Source organism: Theobroma cacao, chromosome 9, assembly GCF_000208745.1.
Source record: "Theobroma cacao cultivar B97-61/B2 chromosome 9, Criollo_cocoa_genome_V2, whole genome shotgun sequence".
Classification (NCBI taxonomy): Eukaryota; Viridiplantae; Streptophyta; class Magnoliopsida; order Malvales; family Malvaceae; genus Theobroma; species Theobroma cacao.
In genome coordinates, this window is record NC_030858.1 from 4187076 (window position 1) to 4205998 (window position 18923).

At 36.1% G+C, this 18923-nt stretch overlaps 5 protein-coding genes across 5 annotated transcripts; 1 reads left to right on the top strand and 4 right to left on the bottom strand.

The window, feature by feature from the left end:
- LOC108663457 lies at positions 124 to 751 on the bottom strand. The gene has a single exon (XM_018127520.1). It carries the CDS (start codon positions 613 to 615, stop codon positions 250 to 252), a length of 366 nt encoding a protein of 121 aa, XP_017983009.1. The 5' UTR covers positions 616 to 751; the 3' UTR covers positions 124 to 249.
- On the bottom strand, positions 1572 to 5365 carry LOC18588316 (mechanosensitive ion channel protein 10). Its single transcript, XM_018126599.1, has 6 exons — positions 5234 to 5365; positions 3441 to 4978; positions 3173 to 3296; positions 2485 to 2778; positions 2206 to 2408; positions 1572 to 2021 (listed from the first exon to the last, which is right to left on the bottom strand). Exons 2-6 carry the CDS (start codon positions 4895 to 4897, stop codon positions 1745 to 1747), a joined length of 2355 nt encoding a protein of 784 aa, XP_017982088.1. The 5' UTR covers positions 4898 to 4978; positions 5234 to 5365; the 3' UTR covers positions 1572 to 1744.
- Positions 6622 to 8270, bottom strand: LOC18588317 (F-box protein At4g19940). Its single transcript, XM_007012631.2, has one exon. The coding sequence runs from the start codon at positions 7925 to 7927 to the stop codon at positions 6719 to 6721; it is 1209 nt and encodes a 402-aa protein (XP_007012693.2). The 5' UTR covers positions 7928 to 8270; the 3' UTR covers positions 6622 to 6718.
- Positions 10114 to 12421, top strand: LOC18588319 (RING-H2 finger protein ATL39). Its single transcript, XM_018128188.1, has one exon. It carries the CDS (start codon positions 11587 to 11589, stop codon positions 12109 to 12111), a length of 525 nt encoding a protein of 174 aa, XP_017983677.1. The 5' UTR covers positions 10114 to 11586; the 3' UTR covers positions 12112 to 12421.
- LOC18588318 (vacuolar protein sorting-associated protein 2 homolog 1) lies at positions 13044 to 16035 on the bottom strand. The gene is made up of 5 exons (XM_018128187.1): positions 15774 to 16035; positions 15070 to 15200; positions 14287 to 14391; positions 13491 to 13751; positions 13044 to 13374 (listed from the first exon to the last, which is right to left on the bottom strand). Exons 1-5 carry the CDS (start codon positions 15808 to 15810, stop codon positions 13237 to 13239), a joined length of 672 nt encoding a protein of 223 aa, XP_017983676.1. The 5' UTR covers positions 15811 to 16035; the 3' UTR covers positions 13044 to 13236.

Consider the following 18923-nt stretch of genomic DNA (forward strand, 5'->3'; position numbering starts at 1 on the left):
CATGATGGCTCTGCAAGGCTGTGCCAGAGCAACCCATCCATTGATTTGTCCTATTTCTGAAAGAGGATGTGTTTGCACCAATTTTGTGTATAAGAAAATAGAAATTTCAGAATTCACAGGGTCTCAGCCACAAATTACACGCACTCAGAAGACACAGTTCATTAATGGAAACATCGAACACATACATAAACAGGGATTTTTTTTTTCTCCAAAAAAGAAAAAATTCACTGCATCCCAGAATTATATGGCTCAGCTACGCTTGACAGGGTCGAAGTTGGCCACACCAATCACGGCTCCAACAAGGACAACAAGCACTACACCACCAGCTACAATGCTAAGCAAGAAGTTCTTGAGGGATGGGGTAACTCCATCGGCGGCTTGAGCCACCTCGGGGATCACCATGGATGTTGTCAGTGCAGCAGCCGTCAACCCAGCGACAGCCTTCTCCTTGAGTGAAGAAGCCTTGACTTCCAGCCTCCCATTTGGTCTTGCAGTAGCCACTGCCCTCGATGGCTTGACTGGCGGTGGCTTGAAGAAAGCCTCGGAGCTTGGCACCCTCTTTTGGCTAGCACGAGTTAATGGCAGAGCCATTGAAACAGCTGAAGTGGAAGCCATTGGTTTTCTCCTGTGTCTCGCCCTGAGTCTAAAACCAACACCTTCTCTTCTTGTGAAAATTTTCTTCTATGGAAATAGAGAAGACAGGGTGTTGCAACGTGTGTTTTTGAGAGCGGGGGTGTTGGGGAGGGGTGTAATGAGAGGTGGAAATTAGAGATATCAAGCGGCCTTGTCATCGCTATCTCTGTCCTATGTGGCAGCTTCTCAAGCTGGAATTGATGGATAAGGTTATCTTATTGGTCCAATACCCAGCAAGTTTGAAATTTGGGAGAGCATTTGTATGGTTGGCCACCCACTGACCCAGAAAGAAAAGGGACTGATTTCTTTTCTTCTAGTCTGTGGTTCGTATCTATTTGGGCTTATTTTGGGCCCATTAGATGGGCCGTTGGCCAGTTTACTTTGACCAAACTATCATCTTGAAGAGTGTAATTATAATTTTAAAAATATAAGTAGATTTACTCTTAAACAACATTATTAATTTTATTTGTATGTCAGAGTCAATATTGAAGCCAAAAACTAGATGAATTGAAGTACAAATATTTTCTGACTTACTTGCCAGCTGATAAAAATTTACATAACCTTTTTCTTAATTATATATTAACAACATTGTGAAAATTGATTTATAAATTCATTTAGATTGATGTTTATAGGAATGTAATAGGCAGATAATAGTTTGTTGAATTTAAAATAGTAATTAATTTATCTGAATGCTTAAGTTAATCAAGGTAAAACATTTTTAACTTTCTCTAAATATCCATTTTTTTTTTAAAAAAAAGAACATACATTTATTAATATATATATATATATATATATATTAAAACTTTACCAATATCTCAATTTTTAATACAATCCATATTTAATATCTCAATTTCTTTTTTTTTAATATCTTAAATTTAGAAACTTGTGAATACTCTGAAGAAAAGAAAGTTGAACTCCATCCATGTAGTACCGAGAAATAACAGAGCTTGTTAAAATCGATAATTGATTGAAATAATACAAAAAGAATTTCTCAACTTGAAATTAACCAACAACAAAAGGAAAACAATGCAAGCTATTTTTTCACCAACAAAAAAATAAAAAAATAATATGAAACAAATAAAATCTTCCAGTATTTAATGACACCATGCCATCATCGAGTAGGTTGATGAATTGCTGAAGCTGCTGCTGACCCAACATAGGTGACCTGAACTTCTTGAGGAAGAAGATGATATTTAATATCCAGAGCTTCGAATATTCTCTTCAGTTCTAAGACTAGTTCCGATCTCCGGCTGCTCTTATCTCCATAGTTCTGAAAGTTTATGGTGTGAGTAATATAGAGTCCCATTTTCATCTTGTTCACATCTTCAATGTCCTTAACTTGTACACTGTGTCCGGGGCGCCAATGTTGAGGCTTACTATCCAGGTACCTGATGGAAAGTTGCAAAGTCATATATATATGCAGCATAGTACTTATTCGAAATCAAAGGTAAGTAAGACATCTTTCAAGCATTGTTGCAGAACTCCAGCTAGGATATTGTATCAATAAGTTCCATAGCTTATAGCAGTATATTTTGCGAACATAACAGTGAAGAAAGTTTTGAGTCAACATACTCTTTTATTTTAGCTTTCAAAGCTCCAATTTGCTCTACTGATGTGGAAACATCAACAGTGAACTCCACAGAATCACTCATCTCTGGGCTTCTGTAAAAATTGCTGATAGGTTTGGTAGCTAGAACTGAATTTGGATAGAATATTTTCTCGTTGTCGTATCTCAAAAATACTGTTGTCAGAATATTCATCTCTTCAACGACCATCTGGAAGGCAAAACTATGTCAATCAAGGTGCTCTTGCTACAATAGAGCCATATGTTTTCTTAGATTAATCATTCACCTGTATTCCATCAATGACACAGCGATCACCTACATCAAATGGGTGCATCACAAATACAAATATGATGGCTTCAAATACAGTCTTTGCAGTGTTACCAAACATGAATGCCACAAGTAAAAGCTGAGATGAAATGAAGACAAGTATTTGGGTTGTTAAAACTCCCATCATAAGTAGCCACACAATGATGATCACAACAAGCAGAATCACTGAGATAAGCTTGTTCAGCTCTTCAATTGCTGTCTTTGTGTCATTTAAGGAATGTGCCAAAGATTTGCGTTCAAGGTAAACATTCACCTGCAAACAAGCAGCAGGCAACTGGATAAGTTTGAATTGCATTCATCTTGTTTAGGTTCTGAACTGCTAAAATGATGCTCAATACCTTCATGTCACAACTTACAACAACTATTTATAAGCAACATATTTCAGGATAATATTTTCATTTCACAATTCTTGCAGCAAAACACTATTACACTAAATCTACTTTTGCATATTTAATGCTGAAACATCAAAATTTGCATGCAAACAGAGTCCCAAAGTTGGTTGAACCAATATTAAACGAAACAATAATCCAAATCATCCAAATTGATGTAGAATACTCAAAAAGGCATATAATACAAACAGCATAAGAAACATATAAATATAATATACAACATAGTAATAATAATAATATAACTGATAAAGAACTTGCCAGCCAGTTCTTTAAAGTTGATCTCTTGATCTTTCCAGATTCTACAGCTCCTTCAAACAGTGGAAGCACATTGTTTACTTCCTCCTTTTTCATGTAGCGCAAGAGGTCTTCCTCTTCAATGTACCTAGTCCATTAGAGAGGTGAGACTTTCTTTAAGCAATGAAATCATCTTTAAAGCTTTTCAAAAAAATAAAAAATAGAGAGGTGAGACAATTACAGAACAAACTATTATAGGATTGAAGAGTTTTGATAAGTTAGATATACTCACTTGCTACCAGACTTTGCTACATTTTTGAATATCCGATAAGCAGCAGCCTTTGCTTCCCATTCACTAGTTATTTCTTTATCCTTTTGCTCATTCTCCTCATCATCAACATCTTCAATGTAATTTGCAATAGTAGACAGCCCTGAGCCACTTATCACATTAATTAATCCTTTCATGGTCCACGCAGATACTTTCTCTTGCCTCATTTTCTTAAGCCTGTCTACATCAATTACCTCTTGCTTTTCCCCTCCCCTATCTTTGATCAAATTCTTGAAACTCAACTGGCCCATGCTAGTACTGCTCCCAACCTTTTCTGCCATCTCCATCATTGGCGGACCCGACAGAGCTCGAAGAATGTACTGATGAAAAATCGATTCCTGAATCCTATCAAAGAATCTTGTACATTGGAAAGAAGAAGCCAATAGCTTCACAAAAAGCGTTTTCACCAGCCATATAGCTGATCCAATGAGACAGGAAGCAAGAGCTCTAGTAATATTATTTAGAATCCGGTTAGTTTTCTTTGATCTCTTAACTCCATGGTTAAACAACAAACCCCATGCTAGAAGAACCAAACCCAACCAAACCAATACCCGAACACTCCCTTTCAATCCGAAAACAAAATATAAAACCTTCTTCTTAAGCAGATAGTTCTTTTCAATCAAGAAAACAACAATATTCATCATCCATTCAGTAAACAATCTACCACAAAAAATAACCAATATCAACACACACCACTTCCACAATTCCAAACCCCAAATCATAGTTTTTTCCAGCTTGTGCACAGTTAAACTAGCAATCAGAAGCCCCATAATGCAAATAAATGCTACAAACTCGATCAAAAGTAAAATCTTCCACTTTTTACCTGAATTTTCACTCAGTTTGAGATCAGCAGTCTTGTAAACCTCCTCATCATCTTCCTCCTCTATGCTTGGAGAGATTAAAGGATTTTTTGGAGTAACGGGAGCTGATCTCAAATTCTCTTTAGGAGTAGTAGCTTTGTTGCTTGGTGAAGCTGCACTAGGTGAGTTCCGATGAGGTGATGAACTTACATTCACTATCTGTGTACTCTTTTCTTCCACCAATTTGGCATCATTTGGATAGGCCGGCTCTACCAATCTTGATTTTGGCTTCGAAAACGCTGACCTTCCAAGGGACTTTCTTGGAGTAAGCTTCTTATCAGTGGGAATTTTTGGCGGCTTATTGGGAGTGGGACTCATCCTTGCAATCTCACTAGAAGGAGAAGGACAGGTTACGGGCGTGGAGACTTGGACTCTAAGATTCTCAAGCTGTTTCAGCTCAAGATTCTTAGGAGAAGAGTAAGAACTAGCTTCCGTCATTGAAGAAAAAGTTTTAGAATCATTGTTTTCCTTATTGAAGACAAAAGAATCCTCAGGACTCGAAAAATGGAGAACAACATCGTTTGCTCCTCTCTTCTCCACCAAGCCTTTTCCAGCTTCCATATCAGCTTTACTCTACTCTTGAAACCCAAACTAGCCACTTGATTTCAATCACTCATATTCTGCCCAGTTTCTGTTTATTTTCTAGGGAAATTGAAAAAAAAAAAAGAAAAGAAAAAGGGTTAAATTTTTTCTGTTTTTTTTTTCTCAGCAAACTAGCAGAACAAGAAGCGCAGAACAGTTAATGGTGGAGAAAAATGATCAGCAACGACCCTTTGATATAGAATACCGCAAAAATATTAGCTGTCCATTAATTGCTTTCAACAACATAAATGTAGCAATAATTTCCATAAAAAAAGCCAATCTTGAAAAAGACAGGAAAGCTAAAAAACCCATTACACAACAAAGGTTTTCGGCAGCCAACAATGCTCTGTTTCGATCTGCAAAAAGTTGACTGGGAAGAAATACTCAGAAATATAGTTGCAGAATGCAGACTTTCAGCTCAGGCTCTGGAGTCTGACCCTTTGGCCTTCGCGGGCTACCCTACGTTTAAAATAAACAGCCACATTCCTGACCATCTATAAAACGACAAGACACAACTTGCACCTTTTTCAAAAAGTCCCCCACAAGAGTGACAGTAATGGTTAATTATATACTAGTTTATTTATTTATCCAATTATTAATTTAGAGTTCGGTGAGGGTAAAACGGGGATGTGAAACCTTGTGCCTCTAGTCAATACCGTGGAAGAACGGTACAGGAAGAAGAGCATATCAGATGACTCAAGGCATGGCTGAGTTGGATCAGAGTGTATGTGGGGCCTGCGGAGCAAGTTTGCTTAATTGGTTTTCCATTTTCATAAAGGATGATAATAAATAGTACTGTAATGGTTTGTTTAATAAACAATAAACGTGGAACATGTGCTTTTTTAAGATTAATGATGCCGACAAGGATCATGTCAACCTTGAGGGAGTTGTGTTTTTTTCCTTCTTGGCGGTTTCAACGCTCGGGTACCAGACTCATCCTGGGAAATACCAAGTCAATTTTTCCAGCACAACAAGTTTGGGGTTTAATGGTTTATTTCATAGATAAAAAAATGAGTAAGGTTTGCAGTGGGCAGTAGGACTAAATTTTTGTTGTGATATACTTTTATATATAAATATAACATTTAACATAAATGAGTGAAAATAAAGATAAAATTTAAAATTTTTAAGAATTTAAACATAAATATTAATAAATTTTATAAAAAAAAATCTCTCCAACTCCCTCTCTATTATTATTATTTAATTTGAGTGATCTCTATATTTTTAAAGCTCCTCATATCTGGTTAGGGTTTCTCACATGAACAGAAACAGGGGATATAATTGAGAAAGCAAAGCAAAGCAATTTTTCAAGTATGCACCTTCCCGTCCATCGGTAGTCATTCGCTGCTTTAACATTTGGCTTAAACGCTTGATTCCTCTTTGTATTTTATGCTTTGAATTATCTGAATGACTGTATTTATGAATTTTATAAGCACTGTAAAGACTGGATTTGTTTTCTGAATGCTCTCGACATTATGTTGGTTTCTGTTTTGTTTCCAAAGGTGTTCAAAACCTTTTGTAGTTAAGCTATTGTTGTATCGTACTGGGAATTACATATTCTACTATATACGCAGAACTTTAAACGTAGCTTGTTTTAAATCATGGCTTTGAGTAGATAATACCAGTTATCTTAGCTTAATCCTCTCATAATTAACCAAGACATTAAATTAAAGATGTAAAAAGAGAGAGAGAGAGAAATCTTATAACAATGTATGTACAACCAAAAATCTTTGTACCTAAATCTGAAATATTATCAAGTCATCACAAGCTGACCACTGCTCCTTCCAAGACTACCACTAGGTTTTATACACCTAAGGTAAAAGAAATAAGAAGAGGAACAAAAAGCAAAAATAGCATGAAGATAAGGGTGCTGTAACAATGCGGCATGGAGAGTTTTTCTCTTGGTTGTCTCAGGATGATTGGCTCATAATCTGTCTGAAAGAAGAATGCTGATTCGCTAAACATGTGTGTCGATGGAAGTCTTAAACGATCAAACTGACCATTCTTGAAATTATAAACTATTGCCGTATAATATCCTTGTATGAAGATCATATCAGCGTTATATAAAGTGTAAGCCGAATAAAAGCCATTCTCTTTGCAAAAGTCTGCCAAATTTACTGTGTGTTTTTTACTCCAAAGCTTCCCATAATAATCTTTCATGACCCATAACTCCGAAAGAGGAATCTCTGGTCTCTGGTAGATTAATGCCAGTTTCCCTTCATACTCTGCAAGGTTCACATGGTAGCAATGATCTCCGTGGCAGAATGACTCTGGCAGTGAAACCGACTCCCAACTCTCTTTATCTTCATTGAAAGATAGTATGTTCTTTTTGTCCCCTGTGGATGTAAGCCAATGCAGCCCACCATATGCTGATATAGCATGCCCCAAGTCGAAAAACTCGTCATAGGATAACATTACATCATCGAGTTGCTTCCAAGCCCAAATTTCTGAATCAAAAATTTCGCAGGGATAACGTCTGTAATTATCGAGCTCTGGCTCGGAATACTCCGACTCAAGCTCTGGTTCCTTTGGCTCGGGATCTGAAAGTCGAACTAGCTTGAACCGTAAAGGGTCTGAACCAATCACCAGCATGGCAGTCTTACAAGTGAAGTATCGAGGATTTGGGTTTGGTATGGTTTCCCACTGCCTAGTGCTGGGCTTACAAACATAATAGCGGTTTTGTGAACGTTGGCTCTCGCAAAGCATCAGACCTTGATCAGCAGTAGCACGAATGTGCACAGTCTCAGGTAGAAAATCAAGGGTTAACTGATCCGAAGCAACACCTGGATTGTCTATGGAACAAAAGGTTGAATAGCCCCGACTCTTTTTTGAAGTTTGAATAAAATATCCTGCTATTGTGTTTGTTCTCTGACAGTGAAGACGCATGAAGCTTGATTCATAGGTGAGACTGTTGCATTCCCTGGAGAGAAGTCTACACCTCCTTAGCATCTTCAAAGGCATTCGTGACAAAATCTCAAACATGACATCGGAGCTCAAATCACAGGGCTTCATTGTGAAGAAGAAACAGAGACGCAAGCAGACGAGCAAACTAACACTGGGATAATAAAACTTCGGTTAAACACCGCGGAAGAACCAATACATAATATACAGAGGGCTAATATTTTTCTCACAAGGACTAGTTCTTCTATTTCGAATATTATTAGGAAAGGTTTTATTCTCAAAATCTTTTGGAAACTTGATAGAAAAGAATGAGGTGATAGATCAGTCCCTGTTTGGACTTTTAGACCTAGAGACTTTTTCTCCCCGGTAAACTACCTGGCACCCTCCAATTCTCATTTTCTTTCCTCCCAGACACTTCGAATATTATCCCACACTATTACCATTGAAAGCTCTCTGAATTTGGATACGTTTGGTAAATGGTGACAACTTAGAGTTTTTATATCTTGCTCTTATTTTTTTTTGCCAGCAAATTCTTTATATAAATTTTCAAAGGTCTCTTCTTAAGGACACAACTCTCTTATTAAGGTATTTTTATGTCTTAAAACACATCTTTATATGTTACAAAATAAAATCTTTAGATAAAAACATTGTCCAATAATTACGTTATAAAAAGATAACCATTTATACTATAAGATATAATTTTTTAAATCATAACTTTTGGGATTCTTTTTTCAAAAATACCTATCATACATTAGGTGTTTTTAAAAATAGCTTTCTCTATAATTTTAACTATTTTTTACCAAAAAAATTTAATTTTAGATAAAATTACTCTTAATGAAACTGACCCATATGTTTAGGTTCGCATCTTAAATCGACTCATATCCTTTGAGCTTTTCTCGTCAGACTATTAATTTCTGGAGTATTCTTTGTAAAAAAAAAATCTTTAAGTATTTTGAGTATTTTAAAGTAGTTTTTGATATACAAAGAAAAACCTTTAAACTTTTTGAGTATTTTTAAGTATTTTGGAGTGATTTTTGATATATGAAGAAAAACCTTTGAGTACTTTGAGCATTATTCGTCAAATAGGCATATTCATTGATTATGTTGTTAAATGGAATATAGTGTATTGTTTGAAGCTGTCGATTTTGTTAAATGAAATTCAATAGTTTTGATGGTTTTTAGGTATTTTATAACCGGTTTTTGGATATTGCGTGATTAGTTTTAAGCATTACGTTACTAACTTTTCGATTTTTGGGCATTACGTGACTAATTTTTAGACATTGCGTTACTAATTTTTAGATATTGCGTGACTAATTTTTAAGTATTACGTGACTAGTTAATATAATATTGGGTGATTGGTTGATAAGCATTGTGTGACTGCTTAGTAAAGTATTATATGACTAATTAGTAAGGCATTACGTGACTAGTTAGTAAGGCATTGTCTAAAAATCAGTCACGCAATGCTTAAAATTTAGTCACATAATGTCTAAAACCAGTTATGTGATGATTAAATCACGTAATGTCTAAAAATCAATCTCATAATACTTAAAAATCAGTGATACAATGCCTAAAAACCAATAATACAATACCTAATAACTGATTTGACTGCTCGTAACCAAGTTTAAGTTGTCAAAGTCATACAGTGTTTTAATTTACAAATATGTCTAATTAATTTCAACCTTTCAACTTTAGGATTCTATGAATAAACCAAAAAATCCAAAAACCTAAAACATATACCTTGATGTTATCTTTGCTTTTTGAGATAGTAAGAAAAAGCTTGATTGCGAGATAGACAGTATTTGGCAAGAGAGAGAAATTAGGATTTAATTTTGAAATTTTTGTCTGGATGACGGGATAGAGAAAACCGAAATCATTTTAATTTGTTTAAAATTGTTTAAAGGGTATTGTTATGAAGTCATGCCAAAAATTGACTAAAAATAAGTAAAATTATAATGAAAGATATTTTGAATTGAACTTACAATGAGGGTTATTTTTCATAATTTCTTTTAATTTATGAGTAATAGTGTTTTTTAATTGTTTCATAACTTTTAGATTTATAGGTGCTTTTTCAAATACCACTTTATAAGATCAACAATTCAATAGTCGCATTATGTAACATAACTTTTCAATTGATGTATCTGTCCAATAATTACAACTTATCATTTTGAAAATACACCAACACTAAGTGCTTAGCTCAAAATAAGTAGGCGTTGCTGGAAAAACTTGAACTCAAAGAAAAAGAAGTCGAGGGAGTTCAATATTGGTGAAAGAATGAAATTTCAGCAATTGTAGATGGAGATTTGAGGCACTTTAATTAAAATTTCTTTAATTTGGGGAGGCACTGTTTCTTTGGCTAGGAAAGCAGTTGGAGCCTTGAACAAAAGCAAGTTGGGTTGGCTTATAAATGCCTTTTCATCTGTTCTAAAGCGATATCTTAGATCCTTACTATCTATTGTATTCGACTGTGTAAACATGAATACTAAAAAGTAACAACAAAGGCCATTCTTCTTTTCTTTTTGGCTTAAAATCCAAAATGATTTGTGCATGGTACAAACCCAGACATCAGTCAATGACTAAGTGTAGAAAACCTGTTGTATTACAAATTGAAAAATCTTTGCCACTTTGGGCAACTGAATCATCCTCTCCTTTTCTCTCTTCTTCTCTGTTCCTCTCTGTAGTACTGCTGGGGATGAAGACCGGTGGAAGCAGCAATATGAATGGACAGTTTTTAGGAGATTAAAGGGGTTCAAAGAAAGAAAGAGCTGAGAGAAGTTTGTTCCATATTCTTTAGCTTGACCGAGAATATTGCCATAATCTGAATACATTTACCAAAGAAAGTAACTGATTCTTGTGCCATATCGTTTATCGTCATGGACCTCAATGCAATGGGTAGTTTGGTTCGAATCATGGCTTCAAATAAGACTACTTCCCTGCATACAATTTTTGCATTATTGCAAATTGAAGTAAGATGTTGAACAACATCTTTGAACGTTGCTATCCAAGTTTTCCGCTTGCCGAAAACATGTCTTTCATAAGACCATATGGATACAGGGCATGCATGATGCATGCATCAGGCATGTAGCAGACAAACTCTTTCCACTGTCCTATTATAACTTAAGCAAGAAATCTAGTACAGTTAGATAACTTTAAAAAAAATTCTATATATGTATCATTCCCATTTTCATCCAATGAGGATCTTCTCAAATGAAATCAAGAGGCTGGCCAATCTTCCTTTTAGGCCTTGTGTACTTCACCGTGCCAAAGATTCGAGTCTTACACTGAGTCGTGAATAGAAACAATTCAATCTTCCTAAGAGACACATGACTTGTTTGACTATTTTGTGCTTAGCAGAGAACTGAGTGATCTCTTAGCTCACTCATTGTTGGATCGTCCCATAGGTTTCGTGCACCAACTATTTGTCCCACATATTTAATTGTCCATAGGCAAAGAAATGAGATAGATAAAAAGAAAGTGAGAGACAGAAGGAGAGGTTTCTTATCAAGAATCAATCATTTTCACCACCACCCTTGTTCACTGTCTAGTGATTGTGCCTTGCTTTGTCTTCATTCTTTTTGGCCAAAGATTTTGTGCAACATTTTTCTTCACGACGACATAACAACCACGGCTTTTAGATTAACTACCAGTTATTTTTTATTATGCCATGCCATGTACACCATTCTCTTCATGATTTGCTCTACATATAAATCTTCACCTCCTCTGTAAATTCTTTGCCATATCTGAAACCCCCCTCCCCTCCCCTTTAGTTTAATATGGGGGACACTCCAGGCCCTTCATCCCCTCCCCTTTCTCCAAAGTCAAATTTGCCTATGCTTTATTACGGCCTGGTCGTCGTGGGAACAGCTGCTATCGTGCTGGCTATATACAACCTTATCATCATTCGGTGGTGCACACAGCGGCGGGATGAGCCCAGGCAGAGACCTACCAGGCTTGCAGAACTAACGGCCAGCCAGAGTTTTGAAAACCCCAGCAGGAACTTGCTGTCAAGTTTCAAGTACAGGAAGGAAAGCAGCAACATGGGATCCCAAGACCCAGGTGGAGAATATGAATGTGCAGTTTGCTTATCAATTTTCGAAGACGGAGAGGAGGTGAGGCAGCTACCAAGGTGCAAGCATTCTTTCCATGCTCCTTGCATAGATATGTGGCTGTATTCTCATTTTGATTGCCCGCTTTGTCGTGCCTCTGTCGAGCCTTCTCCGTTTTGTCATCGGCACACAGTGGTTAATTCACCAGAGAATTCCAGGGAAGATTTGCTGGATACCAGCATCCCAGTTTGAGTTCGCCATTTTTGTTGATCTGTTTTCTTCTTCTTTTCTTTGCTAATCTCTTTGTTGATTGATTAGGTAGGGAAAGTCTGATACCCAGTCTGTCTTGGTCCTGGTCTTTGTCGGCCTGGGATGCGTGACGATCTTAATTCTTAACCAAGACTAAACCAAGGATGCCAGTCAACTCGTTTTAGTGCTCCAACTGGGTTAGGGTTGAAGCTGGACGGAGCCAGCCATGTCGCTTCCCTGTGTATTTAGAAATCAAGTTTTGGTATGTAGCATACACAATTAATCCCAGAAACTTCTTGCACTTATTGTGTAACAACAGAATACTCGTCGATAATGCAGTTTTGTCAGAGGGAGAGTCTCCATTGACGATGGAAAGAATAAAAATCTCATTCCTGCCTCTGAAAAAAAAAGACAAAAACATAAACATTTCAACTAGCTATTCTATGTTTTTGTGCCTGCAATCAGCAGGTCCTAAACTGTGCAGCAAACACTGCAATGCAAGTAATGCGAGGGCAAGCTCGGAGGTGAAGTTTCCCAGCACAAACAACTTCACTTATAGAACCCACTGTCCTAGCTAAAGAATACCATGACTAGTTGAACAGCAGAATAAACATCACTCATAGAACCCACTGTAGTAGCTCCTCCACCGGCAAAACAAACTCAAACTTCTTACTATCAACATCGCATTTAACTTCAAACAAAAAATCGACGGTATCATGTGCCAGACACCCATAAGATCAGAAAACTTGGTAATAAATCTTGCATTTCCAGGGTTCATTCAATGAGTTTCTCAGGGACCACAATCTTGATACTTTATGTTGCCCATCCAAACACAAATGAGGCAATGCCAGAATGGGCACACATGTAGACGTACACAAGAGGTTAACTAATCCACCAAAAATTGAACAATAAGCTGTACATCTGACTCCAATAGAGTGAATGCAAAACCTATTTACTGCAAAAGCATGTATAAATTTACATAAAGTAATTTATTATAATTTCCACATATTTCCAAATCCTGAATCAATAAACTCTGGCACAGTTTCCAAAATGTTACAATCCAAATGCACTTTCACATATAACATAGAGGTGATGTCTGTATTATACAGAAGTAGCTAGGCATACTTACTACATCCTTCTCAAATTATCTAACCTTGCCTGTAATTCACTATCTATTCCACTGTCATCATTCCCAGTTGTTTCTGCCTGTGCAACCTTACCCTTTGCAGCTGGTGCTGCAACGGCAGCTGATGGTGCATTTACAAGCTGTGAATTAGATCAAAGTAAGCAAAGTTAGTACATCTTAACAACTTAAATTGGGTAAAAAAGCCAGACTAATCAAGCTATATGCACTACAATGATAAGAATGGTGAAAATAGTACCTCTTGATTGATGTCAATTCCAATCTCATCAAGAACCTGGTTTACAAGTTCTTCTGTTTCCTCCTCTTCCTCATCCCCTTCCAAAGCATCGTCAATTGCATCACCCATCACCTCAGTCATCATCTCCATCTTCTCATTCTGTCTCTCAAACTCTTGCATAATTTTCTGCAAGGATGGCAAGTTCATCTGCCTGTTCATCTGGCCCATTGCCTTTGTCACACCTTTCATTGCCTCACCCATTGCTTGTGTTGATTTCAGTGTCTGGAAGTTGTACAGAAAATTAGTCAAGCTTTAAAGTTTAAGATACACAGGCAATAACATCAAAAGTTGCCATTAACTTGTAAAAATTGACAAGGCTTCAATCTTGAATCGTACTTCAAGTAGCCTAGGGCTTTTTAGAAGTCAGCTAGCCCAACCAATTTGTTTATCCTCTGCCAGAGACAACCAGTAGACAAAGTGTTTCTCCATATCACATTTGGTGACTAATCAATTTAATTATTAATGCCCTGACTCTTAACAACATTTTCAGATGAGAATAGAGATAGATTAATCTTGCAACTTATCCTCTTTTTTCATTTTGGAAAACAAAATAAAGTCATATTTATTCCTATGCATATAGCATTGCCATATTTCAAAACTTTCTATACTAGCCCCCTAAATAGTTATAGCTGCTGATGTCCATCTACTTACCAAGCATGAGAAGAGATCATAATTTTCCATGCAAAACACTTTAAAAAACAATTGCACACTTCAAGTCATTGACACAGAGACAAAATGGATAGATAAAAATACATACTTGAATTCTAAGAGATACACCCTGGAGCTGTGATTTAAGCTTATAAAACTTTTCAATCTGATGTCGTGTTCGGATAAGGTCCTTTGCCATCACCTTTACAGCTCCCTGAAATAAGATTGCCATCAATCAAAAAATTTTAAGGATGTAGGCCAAGTGGCCATGAAAGCCCATTCACGTTTAACAAGAAACATGTAGATCATGTATAATAACTTTTACAAGTCCAGAAGTTATAAGAAACCTAGTTTCACAAGAAGAGAGATGGAAAATACAATCTTGAAGCACAATGAGAAAAGAAATGGCAGCATGAGTCCACTAATATGAAACAAAATAGACATAAGCAGAACTCAAGCAGCAAAAATGCCAAAAGTACAACCTGAGATACATAATTGATGCATTTTGTTTCAAAATGACGGAGAAAAAAGAAGCACATAAATGCTTCCATAAAAATTGCAAGATGTTTATTTATGAAAGAGCTAAAAGCAACCTCATGTTATATTTAACATCGCCAATACATCAAACTAATCCTTCCAAACATGCTATAAACACATAAAAATAGAGTAATCAAGCACTGAATCACACCATGTTATATTTAACATCGCCAATAAAAGCAACCTCATGTATGCCAAAATTAACCTTTCATTTCTCATGATTGCCTAAAAGAACATAAATTTGTCAAGCTAATAAGCACTTGATCGAATAGCATACCAATTTTAAAACAATTTAACAACACAGATGTAACAAGTCAAGCAAACGAACACTAATGATGTAAAAAATACAACGTACCATCTGCCCTTGCTTTGCACTCTTCTTTATCTCTGCAATCAGTTTCTTCTCTTGCGTCTGTAGACCTTGCCTTTCCCTCTCTATCTCTCTGATAGATTTGTCCAGCATCCTCTTATTCTCCCGCAGAAGCTCTGAAACCAAAATCCATTCATAATTTTTAGATATTACCCAATATCTCAATACAAAAAGACCAACACCATTCAATCCACACCATCCAAAATCACTGTCTAAATGCCTCCAAACCTGGCAACAAATTATAAAACTCAAAACCATACAACGCACAACCCACATAATCGGTATGCTTCACCTTTCATAAGAATAGAACGTGGGCATTACACACTAAGACGATAAAACTCCACTGAATAAATTGTGAAACCCTACCGTTACAAATATGGACAAACAACCATGCGACTGATTGATCTTAATAGCACAAAAAAATTGCTTACATTAGATGTATTCATAACTATTTCTAGAATTAACAAAAATTTAACATTCCATACCGAAACTCTTAATACTAATCAAAATTTGTAAGATCTCCGAAAATTAATATCAGCAAAAACAATTAACTATTTCAATCACTAAAACCCTCTATCTGCGATCACTTGATCGAATTCAAGACGGAACGATCAAAACAAAATCGTATACTTCATTCGATTTTAATACAATTTTCAATTTATTTAAAAAAAATGAAAAAGATTTGATACCTGCTGGAGTTTTTCTCTTGCCAAAGAGGAAACTCATGTTCGATCGATACTAAGAAAGCTGTCTGAAAACGAATTAGTGGAGTCTGAGATGATCCGATCTGATATAAAACGCGTGTCGTCGCTGCGTTTTTATGGTTGGGCTGGGGAAGAGATTGCTTCTTCCTGGTGGTTTGATCGCTCGGCCGCGAAAACAACTTTATTTTGTTTTACGCGGTAGAGTGGTTAAGGAATGGGAATTGAGAATAATCAATCCAAATTCACACGTGACTCTATCTGTATTGGTAGGGTTCATTTCGATGACTAGACTGCGTTTTATCTTAGCCGAGCCATATGGATTGAAGACTATGTTTCCTTTTATCTTAGCCGAACCAAATGGGCCTCTGGGCTCTCTTTTCTTACATAAGTGGGCTCAGGTCTTACTCTCCCTGCTTTTTTAGCCCATGACTTTGGGCCCAAGTTTTTGTTTTATTTGTGGCCTAATATCTCCTTTAAAAAAAAAAAAAGATAAAATAGTTCCAAACTCAGACCCAACAACTAACAGGAGCACACCTGAGACCCAACAGTCTTTCCTTTTAACCGCGAGTCGAAGCCCACTTTCTCAACTATCTTTACATTTTGCATGTCTGAGTTGTTATCAAATGAAGGGAAGGAATTGTTCTCAATTATCAACCCACAGTATGGGATCGAATATTCTTCTCCTTTCCCACTTAGGGCAGCTTACATCAATGTCTTGAAGAATATAAAACAATGGAGGGGTTGGCATTACCTAAGAAAAGGTCCATGTTGGCCACTATAAATTGTAGCTTCTGAATGTCATGCATTTCAATCCCCTCTCATTGATGACCTACCTTTGTTGTGTCACAAAACATTTAGACCACCTCACATGCATGTGTGTGTGTATATATATATATATGGATGGAAGCATTATGTTATATCATAATAAAATGTAAGGTGCATGTTGATGAAAGGAACGAAAGTTAATTGAGCAAGTTGAAACAATACACAATGTGTTTGTCGAAGAAATTAACCCTAGTAGATTGTAAGCTAAAAACTGAGAGAATATCTATTCAAGTAGTATAAAACAAATTACTTTTGAAAATTATTTAGAAAGAAACTAATTCAAATGGTGCCTATTAGATCAAAACTGAAAGATGATAACTTTTGATGAAAGATATCTATTAAATTAAAATTCAACAATTTTAACTTTTGATGAAAAAAAGATGATCATTTGATGAATACTGATAACTTTTGATAAATAATCACATAGTTATTTATATATAAGCATTAGAAGTTAGAATTAATAAATTCAAAAGCAATTATTCTGTCTCTATCTTTTTCTCTCAATCAAACTCTTTTTTTTTTAAAAAAGCTCTAAAAAAAATTCCAAATTATTGTTTGTAATTAATTTTTTAGATATTTTTTTTGAATTCTAAAGTTATATTACCACCCCAACAGCAACATAGCGGGGACCTTAAGGATAGAATAGAGTTCTAATCTATATGCATTTAAGGCACAGAAAATTCTTCATATATTTTCTTCGTATTATATATAAATATAAATAACATTTGTTGGTTGAACTTCGGAAGAAAATTGTTTGGAGAAGCTAGTATTTGAATGTATTTGACATTAAACCTAGTTACATGCACGATATGCTCTAAAAGAGTAAAAGGTACCCATTGTCTATTTGCTAACTATATGCTTAAGATAGGTAAAATAAAATTAAACTCTACACTAATTCAATGAGTATGAACACAACTTGCAAATTTGTGAACTCATACATTTTCCAAACTCATGTGTTCTAAAGGTGACCTAAACCCTAACGCTAACCCTCTTCCACTGTAAAACAGAACTATATATAATAAGTTTTTCTGTTGTACAACTCCTAAACATCAAAACACTTTGGTAGTTTGGTTTCAGCTAAGTTCTATCTAGATAGTACTTTGATTCGATCCTTTTATTTATTCAGTAGTAGCAGCAAAGTTGCTATAGAAAAACCAGCAGCAACAACAGTACATGCAGTTAAAGTCTGTTGGTGATAGTCTATTCTATCAACAAACAGATTTATTGGGATTAAAGCAAAATTTTCACCCAAAACTCCAAGGGCGTGCCATCTTCAACATACTACGAGCGAGTGGGGTTTTAGCGGATGCCATAAACAGAGAAAACAGCGTTTCCGTCTCTCTTTTTTTTTTTTTTTTGGTTTCTCTGACAGCGCAATTGAGATTACTTTAAAAGGTTTAAAAGAGTATCCTCACGCGGGGCAAAAGCACCCTCTCAGTCTCTCTCACGTACCTTTCCTTTTGCATTTAAAATTAAAAGCTGCTGTAAATTTCTTTTTCCATTTTTGTTAAAAGTTTTTTAACAATCTGATTTCGGAACCTTAAAATAATCAATGAAAACGTAGCACACGTGCGCTTGAGGGACATGCTTGTACAGAGAGGGCGGGGCGGTCACGTGCGGGCTCTGTTGTCTCACTCTCAATGTATTGCAATTCACGCGCTCCTCGGTGGGCTTGCCAGTTGCAGGGAGCAGAGCACGTGCCCTCGACCCAGACACATTACCAGCAAAAGGGCCCATTTGAAATTATTGTTAGCTTAACCAAAGTAATTTGCTAATTAGCTACAGTAATTCCTGATAATTGCACCTTTTGCGCTGGCAAACAAATCAGAAGCCCCTGTTTTTACTTACCAGTTTAACTAATTTGTTGATTTTAAGCCGAGTTAGAAAGTGTTCATCCAAAGGGGCTTTTGATTTGCATCTCTAATATGTTGGCCACATGATCGTAATTGATTTGACTGATAGATTATTATTGATATAATGATAGGTTCTAAGAATTTTTATCAAGAAACTCATTGGATTTTATTAATTCTATCACTCAATAAGTAACAAAAGAGGCAGATTCAGTGATATAAATGAAATATTGTATACACTTATAATCAGTGTTTTGGCTTGTAACTCTGGCTATGGTCCCAAGGGATATAGCCTTTGCGTATTGCGCTGTGTAACCAGCAGTTGGCGACGCCACTGACCAACCATGCATCGTTCTATTAAGACAAAAGAAGAGGCCTGGAGGAGGATGGAAAACCTATTATAGCTGGGAAGTGGTCCTTGGTTTAACTAATAATCCTTTCAAGGTGTAGGCTAGGACAT